We start from the raw sequence: 15,705 nt of genomic DNA on the forward strand, positions 1-15,705 counted from the left end.
ATCGAAAATATTCATGCAACGTTTTTGGGTAACAATATGGAAAGAGAAAACTTGCAGGAAACATTGAAAAGAAAAAAATTGATAACAAAAGTTATAGAAAAAATTTCGAAAGGAATAAAATTCAGAAACAAAATTTTGGTTCCAAAAAAATAAAAAAGTTGGAGAAATTTTTTTGGAAGAAATAATTGCAGAACAAAAAAATAAAAGGAAAAGGATATGGTAAAATTTGATGAAATAAATAAACTTCAGAAATAAATTTTTGTTAGAAAAAATATGCTGGTGGTAATATTGTATAAATAAAAAATACGAATCAAAACCGTTCATGCAACTTTTTTTTGGGTAACAATAAGGAAAGGCGTGGCCGACAGCGAGCAAGCGGTGACCGGCGCGAAACACGGCGGGCGACGCGGCGCTGCAGGCGCGGGCAGGCGAGGCCGTTTTCCCCTCCTTGTCGTGGCGCGGGCCGGCGTGGGTGCCAGGCTGCCGCATGAGCAGCGTGGGGAAAAGCATGGAGAAGAAGAACAGGGGAGGGGTTTGCTGGCAAGCGGGGCCAGGCTGTCGGTGGCACAGGCGAAGGGAGAAGGGACTGCGTCCGCGGGGTGAACGGGCCGGGAGCGTGGGTCGGGCTGGCGGTAGAGCAGGGCTGTGCTCGCGGGTTTCTGAGAGGTGTTTAGCTTTAAATCATGATCATGCGAGATTGTTCAGACAAAAGTCGCTGTGATTTCCCTGCGAATATTTTTGGCTTTGTCACGTTTTTCCCTGCTTCGAAGAGTAACTTTCGGAGTACGTTCACATCCACACGAATCACAGTTTGTTTTCTACGAGCATCCATATGCATCAATTCTGGCATTGCCGATACACTCCTTGGTTTGTTTGAACCAGTTTGCAATTGCAATCAGATAGACGCTACTGGATCAGAATTGGAACTTCGATAATAGGCTTTGCTACTTCATAAATAGTGAATTCAAGTTGTCAACCGTTTGCTCGCTTCATCTTGATATTTTGTTGTGAAATTAGGTCGGTTCTATGCCTTTGAGAAGGCGCACCGGCTGGATCAGAATTCCATCGGCCGTGGTGCTGGTGCAAGGCAGTTCAAGACGGCTCTGCTCCAACGTCTTGAAAAGGTGAGAAGTGATCTTCCTTGCTCGACATCTTTTGCGTGCAATTAGCGTACTTGTTGTTCTACTTCATTTGTATTTTACCCATTTTGGTTCGTTGAAGCATACTGCATTGGATAATCAATTTAGGCTGAAGCATGCTGACACATAGATTAATTAGTCCGGATCTATTTCTTGGAGCTGTTTGGTTGAATTCATACAATAAATTGTAATTCCATCATCAGTGTTTAGGTTGAAATAACATTATAGGTTTGATGGATCATTATGAGATTGTGCATATACTAATCAATAAGGATCCAGCACATGAAGAGCCACATGAAGACCTTTTTTTAATGTGTCTATGTGGGAAAAAGAAATAAGCTTTTTTCGCTCCTTGAAACAAGAGGTGTTTCAGTAAGACATACAAAAGCTAATTCAATAATCACCCAATGATTCCAGCCAACTAAACTGCAGAAAATCAGTTCATCCGTGTTGTGATAAATTATTTGCAGTGAGTTCCTGTTCAAGCTATATCTTAATTCTGCTTCTATGTAAATATCTCTAATATTAAGTTGTCTTTTTCTAGCAGTCCTTTATGAACATGCTTTTATTGCAATTTTCAATATTTACTGGAAAATTTAGACTAATTTTTATTTGCTTAATTCAGGATTGAAGAAGGCTATTTCCCGTTGATAAAAGTTACTTATTAGGAGACTTTGTTTATAACCATACATGATCATTTCAGATTACAAAAGGTGGGGAGCATCCTGGATTCATCCATTAGCGATGTTGGGATTTTTCTGCAGGTGCAGAGGGTACCTGCACGCCGAGAGCATATTGGAAAGGAGTTGGGAGTACTTGCATCGGCTGCAACAGCGACGGACAAATGAAGCCTACCACCAGCAATAATATGATTATGAGCTCGACCGAGGTGAACTTCACAGTTTCCTTCTTCCTCTGTGTCTCCCTCCACTCACAACAGCTCCAGCAGTGATGGTCTATGAATTGTGATATATTTGGGTGGGGGATTCAAATGCCCACAACGTCCATAGCCTGGTACACACCCAATGACCGTGACCGTGTACTGAACTACAGTACTGATGATCGTGGCCGAGTGTGCCGCAGTGCGTGGATCCTGTATGCGCACACCCAATGACCCAAGATGCACTCACGGCTACTCCTCACTGAAGGAAGGCTCCGTGGCCCACATTTCAGTGGACACATCTACCTCCCAACTTTCCACACCGGAGAAATAGCATGTCAAAAGCGGAAAAGTCTATTCTGCCCCGACGCACAACACGAGCTGTTTCACAGGCTGCAGCACAAATCGCAAAGCGCCAACTAACTGATAGCTGATAGAGCGCGGAGCGATCCATCGGGACCAAAAGTATCCTCTCGACGCCAATCGCCATCCCCCCGCCGCCACGAAAAGCGCAGGCGCGGCATTTCCCCCCACCCCACCCAGGCCAAATCCCGTTGCTGTCTGTCAAGGCATCGCACACCTCGTCGCACCCCGAAAGAATGCAAGAAGGGAGGCAGAAGAGAGAGAGACGCGCGTCCATGGCTTTCGCCGTCGCCTCCAAGCGGGCCCCGCTGCTGGCCGGCCTCCTCAAGAAGCTCCTCCTCGCAGCGCCCACTGCCCTCGCGCTCCGCCCAGCGTCCGTCGCCGCCGCCCGCCGCCTCTTCAACACCGGGGGCGCGCGGTTCCGCCGCGACGACGACGACTACGAGGAGGAATCCAGCGGCGACGAGGACGTCTTCTGCGACCGCCGCCGCTGCCGCCGCGCGCGCGACTTCTCCACCCCCACGTTCTTCTCCGCAGGTACGCGCCGCGCTGCGCCGCGCCGCCCGTTCCGTTCCCGCCCGTTCGCTTTAAACCCCGTCGACAAGAGGATCCGTTCTGATGGGGGGTTGCGTGTGTGATTTGCGGGGGGGTTTCTGCAGACGCGATGGACCCGTTCGGCGAGGGGGTGAGGCTGGGCCGGCTGCTGGCGCTGATGGATGACGACGCGGCGGCGCCGAGGCGGCGCGGGTGTTGGGTGTCCAAGGAGGACGCCGACGCGGTGCAGCTGAAGGTGCCGATGCCGGGGCTGGGGAAGGAGCACGTGAAGGTGTGGGCGGACCAGGACGGCCTGGTGATCGCGGGCGAGGACACCGGCGACGACGACGAGGAGGGCCCGGCGCGGTACAGCGGCTGCATCGCGCTGTCCTGGGACGCGTTCAAGATGGACCAGATCAAGGCGGAGATGAAGGACCGTGCCCAAGATCAAGGTCGAGGACCGCAAGGACGTGTTCCAGGTCAAGGTCGAGTAGGGGAGGGCGATGGAATCCGGTCGGTCCAGGTCTCGTAGTTCAGTTGTAGCAGTGCTCAAGAACCAGTAGTAGTTTAGTGCAGTAGTTGATGCTGATGGAGAAGGTTGCGATCGAGAGGGAGACGTGCTTTTTGGTGGTGGTGTTTCGAGCCTGGCGATGTCTGAGGCAGCCGTGTTCGCCTTTCAGTTCGTCCTGTTTTGGTTCATGATGGTGACGACGACGACTCCTGATGATCTTGCTATGAACTTCTCATGGGTAATGGCGTAATGACATCTAATCTGTATTCATGTGCTTGTGTTCTTGTGAATCCTTGCATTGCCCATCGTTTGAGAATGTACTCGTGAAATCTGAACTTGATATTGGTTCAGACATGCAGCAGTTGCAGCTTGGAGTGAAATGCCCAGTTGGTCTGATGCCGCCCTGTTTACATTTTTCTGTTCATCCTGTTGAGCTTCTTGAATGGTTGCTTGGTTAATTCTAAACGTGTTGATTGTTCAGAATCAGACATGCAGCAACTGCAACTTGGTGTGTGGAATGCCATTTTTGCGTTTGAAATTTCGTCATTCTGATTTGTCGAGGTTGCTCGACTGTGATGACTGATCATCTTGAAGAGAAATGACAAGTGTAATTGCTTGTTAGCATATATATATATATATATATATATATATATATATATATATATATATATATATATATATATATTTATTTATTTATTTATTTATATATCCTTCCTTTTTTTGTGTTTTAGCTTTGCTCCTTGTTGGACTGATCATATGGCTGTAAACTTGTACCAAGTGGTAAATGTTCCGTGTTCCTACATGGTAATATCCACCAAGTCTGTCAGGGCCTGCCCTCCAATTATTCCCTGCTTGAGAAGTTCAGATGTTTCAGAATGCGAGTGTTCATCTCCATTGCGATATGCTCCACTACACCATCCATTAACCATGAAATCTGTTGAGCGATTAGATCGATATTACCTGCTCTATGTGGCACAAAAATAGTATGTGCTCCATCATGAAAGGAAACTACAATAAGATGACCACACATCCCGTCTAAGTTCACTGGGAATCTGGATATGATATTGATATATAGAAACAGCAAAAGTTCAGAAACCAAAACTGCATTCATAATAACGTGGGTTCAGCCTCAGTATAAAATGTCAAAATCTGTTCATCTAACAACGAAGACGAAGGCACATGAAAGATGAAACTTTATCTGAGTGAATGTTGATGTCAAGCTGCTCCAGTAATTCTATATTCCTCTGTTCATTACCATCTACTTACAAGAAGTTGAGTTAATTATCCCTATCTAAAGATTCACAAAACTTATCTATAGTCCTATAAAGCAATTTGGCTACATATGTGGCCTTGGACAGCTGCTTCCACCTCCAGCTGTCGACTTCTGAACAAGCCCAACCATGCCAGAACTTCAGCCACAGCTGGACGACAGTGCGCCAACAAATAGTTGGCGCATCAAGTTAGGGACACGGAAGCTCTGGTCAGTGTGCACCGTGCTCGGTGGAATTATTAGTGTGCATCTTCCTCTGTGTTTCTGAATTGCTCTATTTACACGGGAGTGGCTACCGGGATCAGCAAGGACGATCGGCTCCATGGCTTAGATGCTGACAAGAGAATCATCGCTGTCTGGAGACCCTGGTTGACACAGGCAGTCGGGAAGAGGATTCTCATAAAACGCCTCTTCTGACCGAAACCTGTCTTTGCCCTTTGTTCCCGAGACTGGACCTTTTCGTTTCCGTGGAGAGCCTTGTCTGAAGAGCCAAACAAGATCAAAGATAAAACAACAAGCACAGGTAATTGTCTTTTAGTACTCATTATGTTCATCAATTGTTTATTTTGATACCTTTTCCGATGCATGTCTAGTATCCTTTCGGATAGCTTCTTGCCTTCCTTCAGTAAACCACTGTCAACTTTGTCAAACAATCGAACTAATGCTTTCCTGAACCAGAGAAAGAAAATAATGTGATTTTGAAGGGAACGGTAAGACAATTTCACCGAAATTGATAAATTAACTTATTTATGGTTTCACCTGTCGGGACTTATTGTCTTCCGATGACCAAGAAAACGGCGATGACCTGCAACAGCCCGTGCCATGTTCCCTGAATAGGATGGAATAAAGACATCGCTCTCCACCGAAACAATGTAATCCAGAGCTGCCATTTGAGCTGCATATTGGCGAAAAGGACGTAGCTCCTCGGCTGAGGCAAGTTTCTCCTGCAATGAAGCGCGGACACATGCTGGCTCAAGAAAGTTGTATTAAACGCTATATAACAGATGGAGTGGTAGTGGCTGTACCTTGTTCATGAGAATCGGGAAGCGTGATTGCAAATCAACCATATGAGATTCACCTCCATATATTTCCCCTGCGGCTATGTACACTGGGGTGCTTGATGGATATCTAAGGGCAGAAAGAAACATGCCAACCTCCTTTGGTGTCAAGGGGCAATAGCCATGGGATCTTTGTTCTAATGGATCAATGTCTTTCACCTTCCAGTAGGTTGTGTTTTCTCTATAAGAATTTTTTTAAAAAGGAGTAATTCAATTGAACAGCTGATAATATCTACTGTTGTCAAAAAAGACAGGCAAGACAGTGTGTAATAAATAAATAAATCCTAAGTCCTTGCCTGATCATTGCAAGTTCTTCTGATTCTGTTTGAGATAGACCATATGTGCACCCACTAAAAGCAAGCATATCCTTCTCATAGCGTAGATGCAAAGCAATATATGGTCCAAATGATCTCATCCTCTCCACCAATAGCTGCCAAAACCAATTACATCTTGGTTTCTCAAAACAACTCTTGGTATGTAAATAAGGGAAATAATGATCATGATAAAATATTAGAGAATGATTTACCTTGCCTAAAGCTTCAATTGGGGGAGCAAATCTAAGTGCATGGAAAAAGGCCCGACAGCGAAGCTTTTGAATGTCAGTAGGAAGGTAGTTGTTTGTGAGGCGAGAATCTGACTTAGCAGCTCGAATGACCTACAAGTTTTCAGTCAGTATCACAGTACCAAAAATTACATCCAGCAGTCGCTGCTTAAAATTGTTTAGTATGGAAGTGCATAGTGGTGGCTAAAACCAGACCTGGCGATGATCCCACAGTGGAGAAATTTCATCCTGGTAATAATCTACTCCAGACCAACTCTTGAAGTACCTAACAGACTTTGGAGCTTTCACCAACTCCTTAGGCAATTTCTTCTCAACTTTCACATCATTTGCTAAAGAATTTATGAAGTGTTCTTCATCAAAGACATCTGAAAAGTTGCTGATATCGAAAAATAGGCTGTTAGTCTCAGATAAATTATTCAGAGGCTGAAGATAAACCCTACATATGACATACCTTCTGTCATGCCAAAATGATTTCTTATCAAGCTCTGGAATGATGAGTGTAGCATTAAGTATGCGCGCAACTGCCACCATATCACTGATCTGCCACAAGATGAAGAACTGGCTATTAAAAAGGAGATAAAAAAATGTGTTGGTTTTGAGCCCAAAGTATATCTGCCCATGATAGCAGACACGGATCTGTGCCCAGTAAACAAAGGACAAAACATGTGCAACAAGCAATAAATAAACATTTCCCCTTCTATTACTCAAATCACATGACACTGTTTTCTGAGAGAATTAGTACAAGTGCCAATTGGTAGAAAACTAGTTTCAGTTATCATAAAATGTCATTAACCATAATTACGATAACCTAAACAAAAATAGCAAACCCTCCTAGTTCTTTAAACTCAAGTACCACTATAACATTAGTTAGTTTCAGTTATGTAACAATCTGCATGCCCGAGAATGTGACTGCTTTTGGTCTCCCCTAACAAAACAAGCAACTTTTTTTGTCCTGCTTTATATCCTGCTATAAATGAAAACCAAGATAATGACGGAAGACCTGTCAAAGTTGGCAATGGGATAACATCCACCCACCAACTATTCTCAGGAGTAAGGGCTCTATATTTTTCACCGCAGTTGAGGCACTCAATCTGTGTCGGCAACAACTCAGTCAACCAATACTACTATACTAATAGGGAAACAAACAGCTAGTTTCACAACCACCATGTACAGCTTATTTAAGCACATTAGCACCAGAACGCCAACTACATGTAAGCACCAAATGACTGCTCAGTGCCCACATACACTAATAAAAAGCACCAAAAACATAGTACCCACCAAAAGCAAATCTGATGATGTATGCTCACAAATCGTCAAATTTGATTAAACAGCCCACATGCACGCACGCTGTGTTCTCGTACACTCTTGTTTTCATTATTGTATTATTTATTGAGCTATTGGTTCACACACTGAAGTCTACACATCTAATCCAAACCAGGCAGTGAATCTCATTAGTACAAGCAGGAACAGCTAGATATAAATCTCGACCAGGATGGTCCAGCTTACCCCAGCGCGCATCTGGTTGAGGCCACCATTGGTGTGTACGAGCAGGTACCCCCTCGACGCCACCGGGCCTGCGAGGCAAGACGAACGAAATCAGAGCCGCGCACGAGAATTTGGACCGCACGGCGCGAAATCGATGTCGGGTTAGTGTGCCAATAATGCGCGTACTTTCGAACTCCGGCGACGGCGCCACGCAGGGCACGAACCGCCGCGACGGCGCCGGCAGCCACAGGCTCCTCCCCGCCGCGCCGTCCAGCTGTCAAATCTAGAGATTAATCCCGGCGTCATGGACCGCCTCCCATGGACTCAAAAAAAGCAACGGCGGCGGCAGCCAGTAACAGAACAGCGAGATACGCGGGGACCGAGCAGAGACCAATCGATCACCTTTCTCGACTGCGGCGACGCGAGCTGCGGCGGCGCGACCTCCCGCTCCCACCGCAGCTCCTCGGCCTCCCGCGGCTGCGAGAGGCGGTAGGGCGCGCCGGCGGAGGAGGAGGACGCGGAGTCGGCCGGGGAGCCGGAGAGGTGGAGGGCGACGGCGAGCAGCGCGGCCGCGGCGGTGACGGCGGCGCCCGTGGCGGCGAGCGACAGCAGCCACCACCGCAGCGCCGCCCGCCGCGCCGCCGCGCCCGCGGGCCTCACCTTCCGGCGCAGCGGCATCTCATCCGCCTAGGGGCCGAAAGGAAGCCCTCTCCTCCCGTCTCGCTCCTCCAACGATCGACGGCGCCGCTCGCTCTGCGCCGGCGCGGCCAATTGGACCACGGCGTGGCGCGGCGGTGCGCTCGGCGTCTCCGCCTCGAGGGGGAGGGCTTTGCCACTTTACCCCCTTTGTTCTTCTCGGCGCGTGCTTGCGTGCAGAGCCCTCAACGACGCGGTAAGGCGAGGGAGGCAGGAGGGGGTTTTGACGGCGAGCTGAGGGCAATGGCATTCACCACCTGCCTGTTCTGGATGGATGCGGCGTGGGGGTTGTGCACTTGTGCTTGTGCTGATGGATGGGAGGTGGAGCCGGGGAGTAGTAGGGTGCAGGCATACGGCCTATTTGGTTTGTGTGGGCTAGTAAATAGTAAAACTTTGATGGCTAATTACGATGTCAAATAAAACTAATTTACAAAATCAACTTCAGAACCCCGCACTAGTAACCCTAAAGAATCTAATGAGGTCTTTGACCACACGATTAGAGAATAGTTACTGTAGCACCACTGTAGCAAAAACATCAATTAATTACCGTTATTAGATTCTTCGCGAAAAGTTACACGCATCTCTAAAAAGATTTTATAAATAAACTTCATTCAATTTTTTATACGAGAAAGATTCTCTTCTAGCGATAGGAATTCTAGCGCCAACCAAACAAGACCAGTACAGATTGAAGATTTTTTTTTGAAGTAAACAAGTTGAAGATTAGATTCAGATTCATGGTGGTCTAGGGCACATTAACTACTGCCTTTTCGGTGCAATTAAGCGATAAACCGCATTGACGGTATCGTAAATGCTATGGACATATCCAGTTTTTTCTGAGTCCCTGACTCCACGGATCTAGTCAAATTCACAGTCCTACGTACGTACTATAGTAGTAGTACGTTACCGAAACAGTTAGAATGTCAAAACTCAACTCGTTATGTGTATGCAGACCTGATCATCGGGTCGGGTCGAGTTCTCGTCGGGTCATTTCGGATTTCGGGTCAAAAAATGTTGGCCACATGCCCGGCCCATGAAATGATCCGGTCGGATCGGGTTCGGGTTGGGTCGGGTTGACTCGCATTTTTGTATGTAATTTTCGGGTTAGATCGGGTTATTTTGAGTTTCGGATCAAATATTTTGGACCATACCCGACCCGTCACTTTGTCGGGATGGGTTGAGTCGGGCTTTTTTCGGGCGGGTCGGTTTAGGTGGCCCGTGATCAGGTCTATGTGTATGTTATATTTATCTTAGTTTGGTATGGGTTCCATGTTCTACTAGATTTGGTTTTAATTAATTCCTTTACGAGAATATTTCTGTATGATTTAGAATGGCGAAATAGTCAAATTCATCTCTAAACTATTGTGCTCAGCTCAATTTGATTCTTCAACTATAAAAAAGTCCAATTCAATCCCTCAACTATCCTAATCGGCCTAACTTCATTCTTTAAGTCAGACGTGGCATACTACATATGCTACTCCAGTCACTGGCCCAATCACAGCCCTCGCAGCACCCCTAGGCTCACAGCCCCCGACCACCGCTCGGCCTGGCTCGCGAGGGTGGTCGGGGGGTCACGAATGTGGCGGGAGATGTGAGCGACAGCGAGCTACTTGTGCTTGTGCAAAACCTGCTGTGTGGATGGATGTAAAAATAATATTCGCACCTCAAATTGATTGGATGGTGACTGAATGAGTCTATATGGCGTACGACATCGGACTCAAGGAGTACCACATCGGACTCAAGGAGAAAGTTGGGCGAGCTAGGATAGTTTTGGACTGAATTGGATTTTTTTTCATAGTTCAGAAACTTAATTAAACTGAGTACTTCAGGGATAAATTTAGCTATTTTGCCTATCAGAATCACTTTCGTACATCTTATATCCCCCAACTCTTGTGATCGCGTCTCCCGTCATCGCGTTCTTGCTTTCCTCAGCGGAATCTGCCATGCCAGCCCCATCTCCGGCTGCACCTTGACCCCCCCCCCCCCAACCCCAACCCCCACGCAGAGAGCAGCTGGGAGTCCGAGCCCCCTGAACGCGGCGCTTCGAATTGTAGCCGTTGCAGGCGGCGGCGCCCACGCAGACGCAGCCCCGGGCCGGCACCCGGCAGATGGAAGCAACCGCCGCCCCGCTCGTTCCTCGGGCGGCCCCCGGCGGCCACGGAAGAGGCCGCAGCGGGACGCGACGGCGCCCCTCCCTCCCCCGGCCATGGTGGAGAGGCCACGACGCGCGCGACGGGAGGAGAGGACGGAGCGGCGGTGCGCGGCGGGGCCCGGCGCGATCCGATCTGCATGCAGCTTGCAATCATGGAAATGGAATGGAACTCCCGAAGGTTAGCTCAGCTCTTGTCCGTCACGGGAGGGGGCGAGGGGCACAGCCACGCAGGAGTTATCTGTGCGGACCGTGCCAGGCCCGGGCTGTCCCGGCGGCTGGCCTTGGCAACTTGCGTGCCGCCGCTGGCGCCGTGATCTCGCTCGATTTCTTGTACGAGATCCGGTGTGGTGACATGTACGGCGAGCTTATGCTCTACGGGTGTACTCTAATGTAAAAGGGTGTTAAAATTTGATATAGATAATCTACTGACTGCACTCTAATTTTATATAATTTTAAATTAAAATATATAGAAATCAAATTAAATTGTAAAGAAATCACTAAAATTATAATCCGTTACCATCCCCCTGGTAGCCACTTTGCAATTGCATAATCGTTTCGTCTCCACGGAAAGTGTGTTCGACTCACGTGAGGATGTTCGGCTTTGGGCGTGCTGCCTCTGGCAGCGATCAAAAGATATGCTTATTTGCTTAGATGTTTTAGCGAGCATTTTAGTGAGGATAAACAAAGTGGCCTAGTGGGCTGAGCACTCCCTGTCCCGGAGTCGGCGAGCATCGGTGCCGCGCTGTGCTGTCAGGGCTGTCGCGCCGCGCGGTTACGGTCCAACAACAGGTGTCCACCCCCCGGGCACATGCACGCCGATCTCACTTGGCAGAAAAGGACACGCGGAGAGATCGCCGCGTAGGGAGTGCGCGGGGTGCCCTTGCGAGGCCGGAGGCCCCGATGGTGTGGACGTGCTGATGGTGGCGGTCATGGGCCACGGCGTGACCCCGGCGGGCCGGCGTCCTGGTACGTCTCGCGGCAGTCCACTGCCGGACAGCTGGGGAGTGGGGAAGCAGGCTCTAGAGGGCTGAGGCTCAGGGCCTCGCTCGGAGAGTACTTTTCCCTCGACGACAACGGACTCCGTCCGCCGCGGCTGGTCCCGGCGACCGGCGTAACTACGTACGTACTTACGCGGCCGGTGGCCCAGCATGGGCGGCATGCATGTGCGCTGCGTGCGACGACGCATGTGCGGGGAGCGAGTTAACCTTGGTCTCCGGCCATGTCCTCTGCCTTGCCAATTGCCATGGACATGGACCTGCCGGGCCACTCCGAGGCGTCGTGGATCGGAGGCTCAGCCAGCATCAAGAGCGCGAGCCCACCGGTTCCGTCCATCCATACAATATGATGATGATACAGGGATGACACGGACAAGATTTCCACCGCACGCTTCCTACTCGCCCGTTTACGCGTTTCAAAGATGTCTAAATGCCTACAAGCATCTATCGTCATGAACGGCTCCCCACGGTCCACGGATAGATCTCGAGGTTGACTAAGTCTCACCATTATATACTCTACAGAATGACACTCGAATCTAGTACTCCTATATGATGTTCAAAGTACACTCACTCATGTGATCGGCCCCATCTCTGCTAATAATAACCTTTATTTCATACTCTACCGGACTACCTCGGTAATCGTATTTTGGCCTCGACCAATATAATTAAACCTATTCCATCCCTGAGATCCGGCTAGTATTTTCAGGAGAACTACACATTCGCCAACACAGTGCGCATCCTTTTTTATGCATGGGCGCACAAGTTGACAACAAACTCAACAAAACCCTAGGTGATTCAGGAACCACCGTACCGCTCGTTGAGTACATTGCACGGGACTATAGCGTATTACCAATTTAATCACATCAAAATATTTTTTATGATTACCAAAACATACCTCCCGGCCCCTTACTCAAATGTAGAGGAATTTCTTTCTCTACCGTAATCTGCTACAACACTAACTACTGAAAACATAAAATGTATATACAGCAATACTCCTTCCATCCTGAAATATAGGGCGTTCTGGGTTTTTGCAGACAGAATATGGAGGTAGAGAAAAGACACATGTACCCCTCATTAGTGTATTGTTTAGTTAATCAATTGCTTAATGCCCCCACCAAAACCAAGAAGACTAGCATGCCTTTTTAACTCCCTTAGACCACCCAAAATTTTTTTAACAAAATTAGCACCAAAATTAAGGAGATTAGCACGGGTTTTTGTGCAAAGGACTCTACAATGTCTTATATTTCAGTACAAATTTATATCTTTTAATATCTTACATTTCAGGACGGAGAGAGTATGTTGGAGACACTCTACAGCTCCGCTCCTTCCCGTACCAAATCTCAACAGAGCAGTTATTATTAGTTCATCTGGTTTAACTGCGCTTGCCAATTTACTTGCATTAATCTACAGCGCGCCATCATCGCCTCGAACACGGGCATGACCTCGCGTGAAGGTAACTCCATCCACGGGCTGCAACGCAACGCCGGCCCGGATGAAATCTTACCGCTGAAGCCACAGGAGCAGCTCGCACAACGCCGCCGCAACCACCTGCTGTTATCATCATGATGGCCGTATGCCCGTATGGCACACCGCGTGCATTGCGTTGGGTCCATCCAGATTCCAGAAGGCTAGCTGCAGGTGCTCGTGGAGGCCAGCGGCCCGCCTGCCTACGTGGCCGGGCGGCGATGCCGATCGAAAAGGACATGGCTATTCCTTGCTTGCTCTATCCATAGCGCGGGGCAACTGGACAGCGCTGGTTCGCTGCTTCCTGTTGTAGCGAACGAAGACCCACCCTTATACAGTTTTTCTTCTACCTCACCTTCCAACAGTTCACGCCGCCGGATCCGCCGCCGCCGGAGCCTCGTCGCCGCAGCTCGCCCCCGCCCTGACCCTGCCCAACCGCCGTCCCCCACCGCCGCGCCTCGCCGCCCCGCGCCCGCCACCTTCGCCGGACAGGCCGGCCGCCCCCGGCCTCCCTCTATAGCCGGGGAACTCCGGCGACCCAGCAACCCCAAAACAAGAAAGCCGCCGCCTCCCACCGCCGCCCACGGCCGGCGACAACCTCACTGATAATCGCCCCGCCCACCTACCGCCGGGCTATTCGCCGCTACCGGTACGCGCGCCCTATAAAAAATCTGCCATAGGGCAGTCTTTACGATCGATCTGTATACGAAAGCAGGAGGGAAGAAAGATGGTGGGGGTGGGGCCGGAGATCCGAACGGTGTGGCCGTGACGGCCGGGGCGGATAATGAAAAAAATGGAAAGTTAGGAAAAGGTACTCGCCATTTTTAGCTTTGCATTTTCATCTGAAACTGGGGGCGGTAATGTGAAAGCTGGCCGGAAACAAACATGCATGGCATCACAAATGCCAAAATGTTGGAAACAACCTGATTGAAAACATGCTGTTCACTAGCCATGAGAACGCCAGACCACCTACCTAACCATGAATTGCTTCAAACGTTCAACTCAAGTCGGCATCATCCGAACCACAGTATCATATTGAATCCATAATACAGCGACAACTACGCACTCAAAACACTCACAAGTCACGGACCACACCGTAGGAACATGTCCACGGTCACACGTACCGTCACAACGTCACACCAGCAGAATGACCAGTTCGTAAACACGGCGACATCACACTGATCACAGTTTGGCTGTGTTTAGTCTTTACATGTAAAATTTTTGCGTTGGAATCTTACTAATTTGAAGTACTAAATGAAGTCTATTTACAAAACTTTTTGCATAGATGGGTTGTAAATCGCGAAATGAATCTAATGATGCTAATTAATCTATGATTAATCCATAATTAGCGGATGGTACTGTAGCATCACTGTTACGAATCATAGATTAAGTAGGCTCATTAGATTCGTCTCGCGATTTACAGCCCATCCATACAAAAAGTTTTGTAAATAAACTTCATTTAGTACTCCATGCATGTGTCCCAACATTTGATGTGACATTTTTTTTGTGTTTACGAGGTTTACGGATAAAAATCTAAACAGCACCTTTACAAGACAAGAAGAGTCTCGCACAGTAAATCCGGGAGGTTCTAGCTACAGTACACAGGAACCGAAAATGAGGAATGTTTTTTTTTGAGAGAGAGATACTTGAAGTAAGGAATGTGCATTGGTCCATTGGATGATGAGTACTGTCTTTTAAGGTCTGATGGGCCACCATGTTCCCACAGGCTCTCATAAATTTCGGCCTAGTTTGAACAAAACAAACAAGGAAAAGTCATTTCTGTCCCCCTCAACTTTGGATCGAATCTGTTTTTCCTCTCTAGACCACAAAATCGGTTATTTAGACTCCTCGAACTTTCGAAACCATTCGTGCGACCTCCTTTGAGAGGTTTCAGGGTGACGTGGCAATGATTTTCTCTTTTTTTATATTTATTTTGACTGAATCTTTGAAAAATCATATTAAATCACAAAAAAATCATAAAATAGAAAATCTAATTTTGTTAGACTCCACATGAGTAGATCTACGCAGTGAACATATTATATCGTATACTTTAGTATAATGTTTTTGCTATAATTTTATATATATACTTTTCTGTAATTAATTTATAGATACAGTTTCCGTTGTCTAATTATGGTAAAATTTTTATGGTGGGATAATCATTATATGGTGGAGCTATAGTAAAAATATTATAATTATGGGATCATGTATGACTGAGATATAGAATTATCTATATAAACTTAGATAAATTTAGACGAATCTATAGATAAACTTAGATAAATCTATATCTCAGTCATACATGACCCTATAATCATAAAATTTTTACTATAGCTCAACCATATAATGATTAGCCCACCATAAAAATTTCACCATAATTAGACAACGGAAATTGTATCTATAAATTAATTACAGAAAAATATATATATAAAATTACAGCAAAAAATTTATACTAAAGTATACTATATAATATGTTCAGTTCATAGATTTACTCATGTGGAGTCCAACAAAATTAGATTTTTTTTATAATTTAATATGATTTTTTAAAAATTCAGTCAAAATAAATATAAAAGGAAAAGAGAAAACCGCTGCCACGTCACCCTGA

The 15,705-nt window shown here is 47.3% G+C and overlaps 1 protein-coding gene and 1 pseudogene across 2 annotated transcripts; one reads left to right on the forward strand and one right to left on the reverse strand.

Annotated features, from left to right (window-relative positions):
* The first annotated feature begins 2,580 nt into the window (after positions 1 to 2,580).
* On the forward strand, positions 2,581 to 3,823 carry LOC120671622 (annotated as a pseudogene).
* A 778-nt stretch (positions 3,824 to 4,601) lies between these two features.
* On the reverse strand, positions 4,602 to 8,696 carry LOC120670650 (O-fucosyltransferase 7-like). 2 transcript variants are annotated; one of them, XM_039950809.1, is made up of 11 exons: positions 8,205 to 8,696; positions 7,989 to 8,076; positions 7,824 to 7,891; positions 6,769 to 6,857; positions 6,513 to 6,693; positions 6,282 to 6,410; positions 6,052 to 6,185; positions 5,723 to 5,936; positions 5,457 to 5,641; positions 5,271 to 5,366; positions 4,602 to 5,178 (listed from the first exon to the last, which is right to left on the reverse strand). In XM_039950809.1, the coding sequence occupies exons 1-11, from the start codon at positions 8,478 to 8,480 to the stop codon at positions 5,025 to 5,027; spliced, it is 1,614 nt and encodes a 537-aa protein (XP_039806743.1). In that variant the 5' UTR covers positions 8,481 to 8,696; the 3' UTR covers positions 4,602 to 5,024. The 2 variants fall into 2 exon arrangements, with proteins under 2 accessions (XP_039806743.1, XP_039806742.1); XM_039950808.1 differs by having other exon boundaries at positions 4,608 to 5,178; positions 6,513 to 6,857; positions 8,205 to 8,693.
* Between the last annotated feature and the right edge of the window lie 7,009 nt (positions 8,697 to 15,705).

The sequence above is a fragment of the Panicum virgatum genome, chromosome 4N, assembly GCF_016808335.1.
Source record: "Panicum virgatum strain AP13 chromosome 4N, P.virgatum_v5, whole genome shotgun sequence".
NCBI lineage: Eukaryota > Viridiplantae > Streptophyta > Magnoliopsida > Poales > Poaceae > Panicum > Panicum virgatum.

Excerpts from the sequence above, each read along its gene's own strand:
- LOC120670650 (XM_039950808.1), bottom strand. The coding sequence starts at position 8,480 with ATGCCGCTGCGCCGGAAGGTGAGGCCCGCGGGCGCGGCGGCGCGGCGG. Across the intron at positions 6,858-7,823 it reads TCAACCAGATGCGCGCTGGG|ATCAGTGATATGGTGGCAGT; the intron begins GTAAGCTGGACC and ends ATCTTGTGGCAG. Across the intron at positions 6,411-6,512 it reads CACTGTGGGATCATCGCCAG|GTCATTCGAGCTGCTAAGTC; the intron begins GTCTGGTTTTAG and ends GAAAACTTGTAG.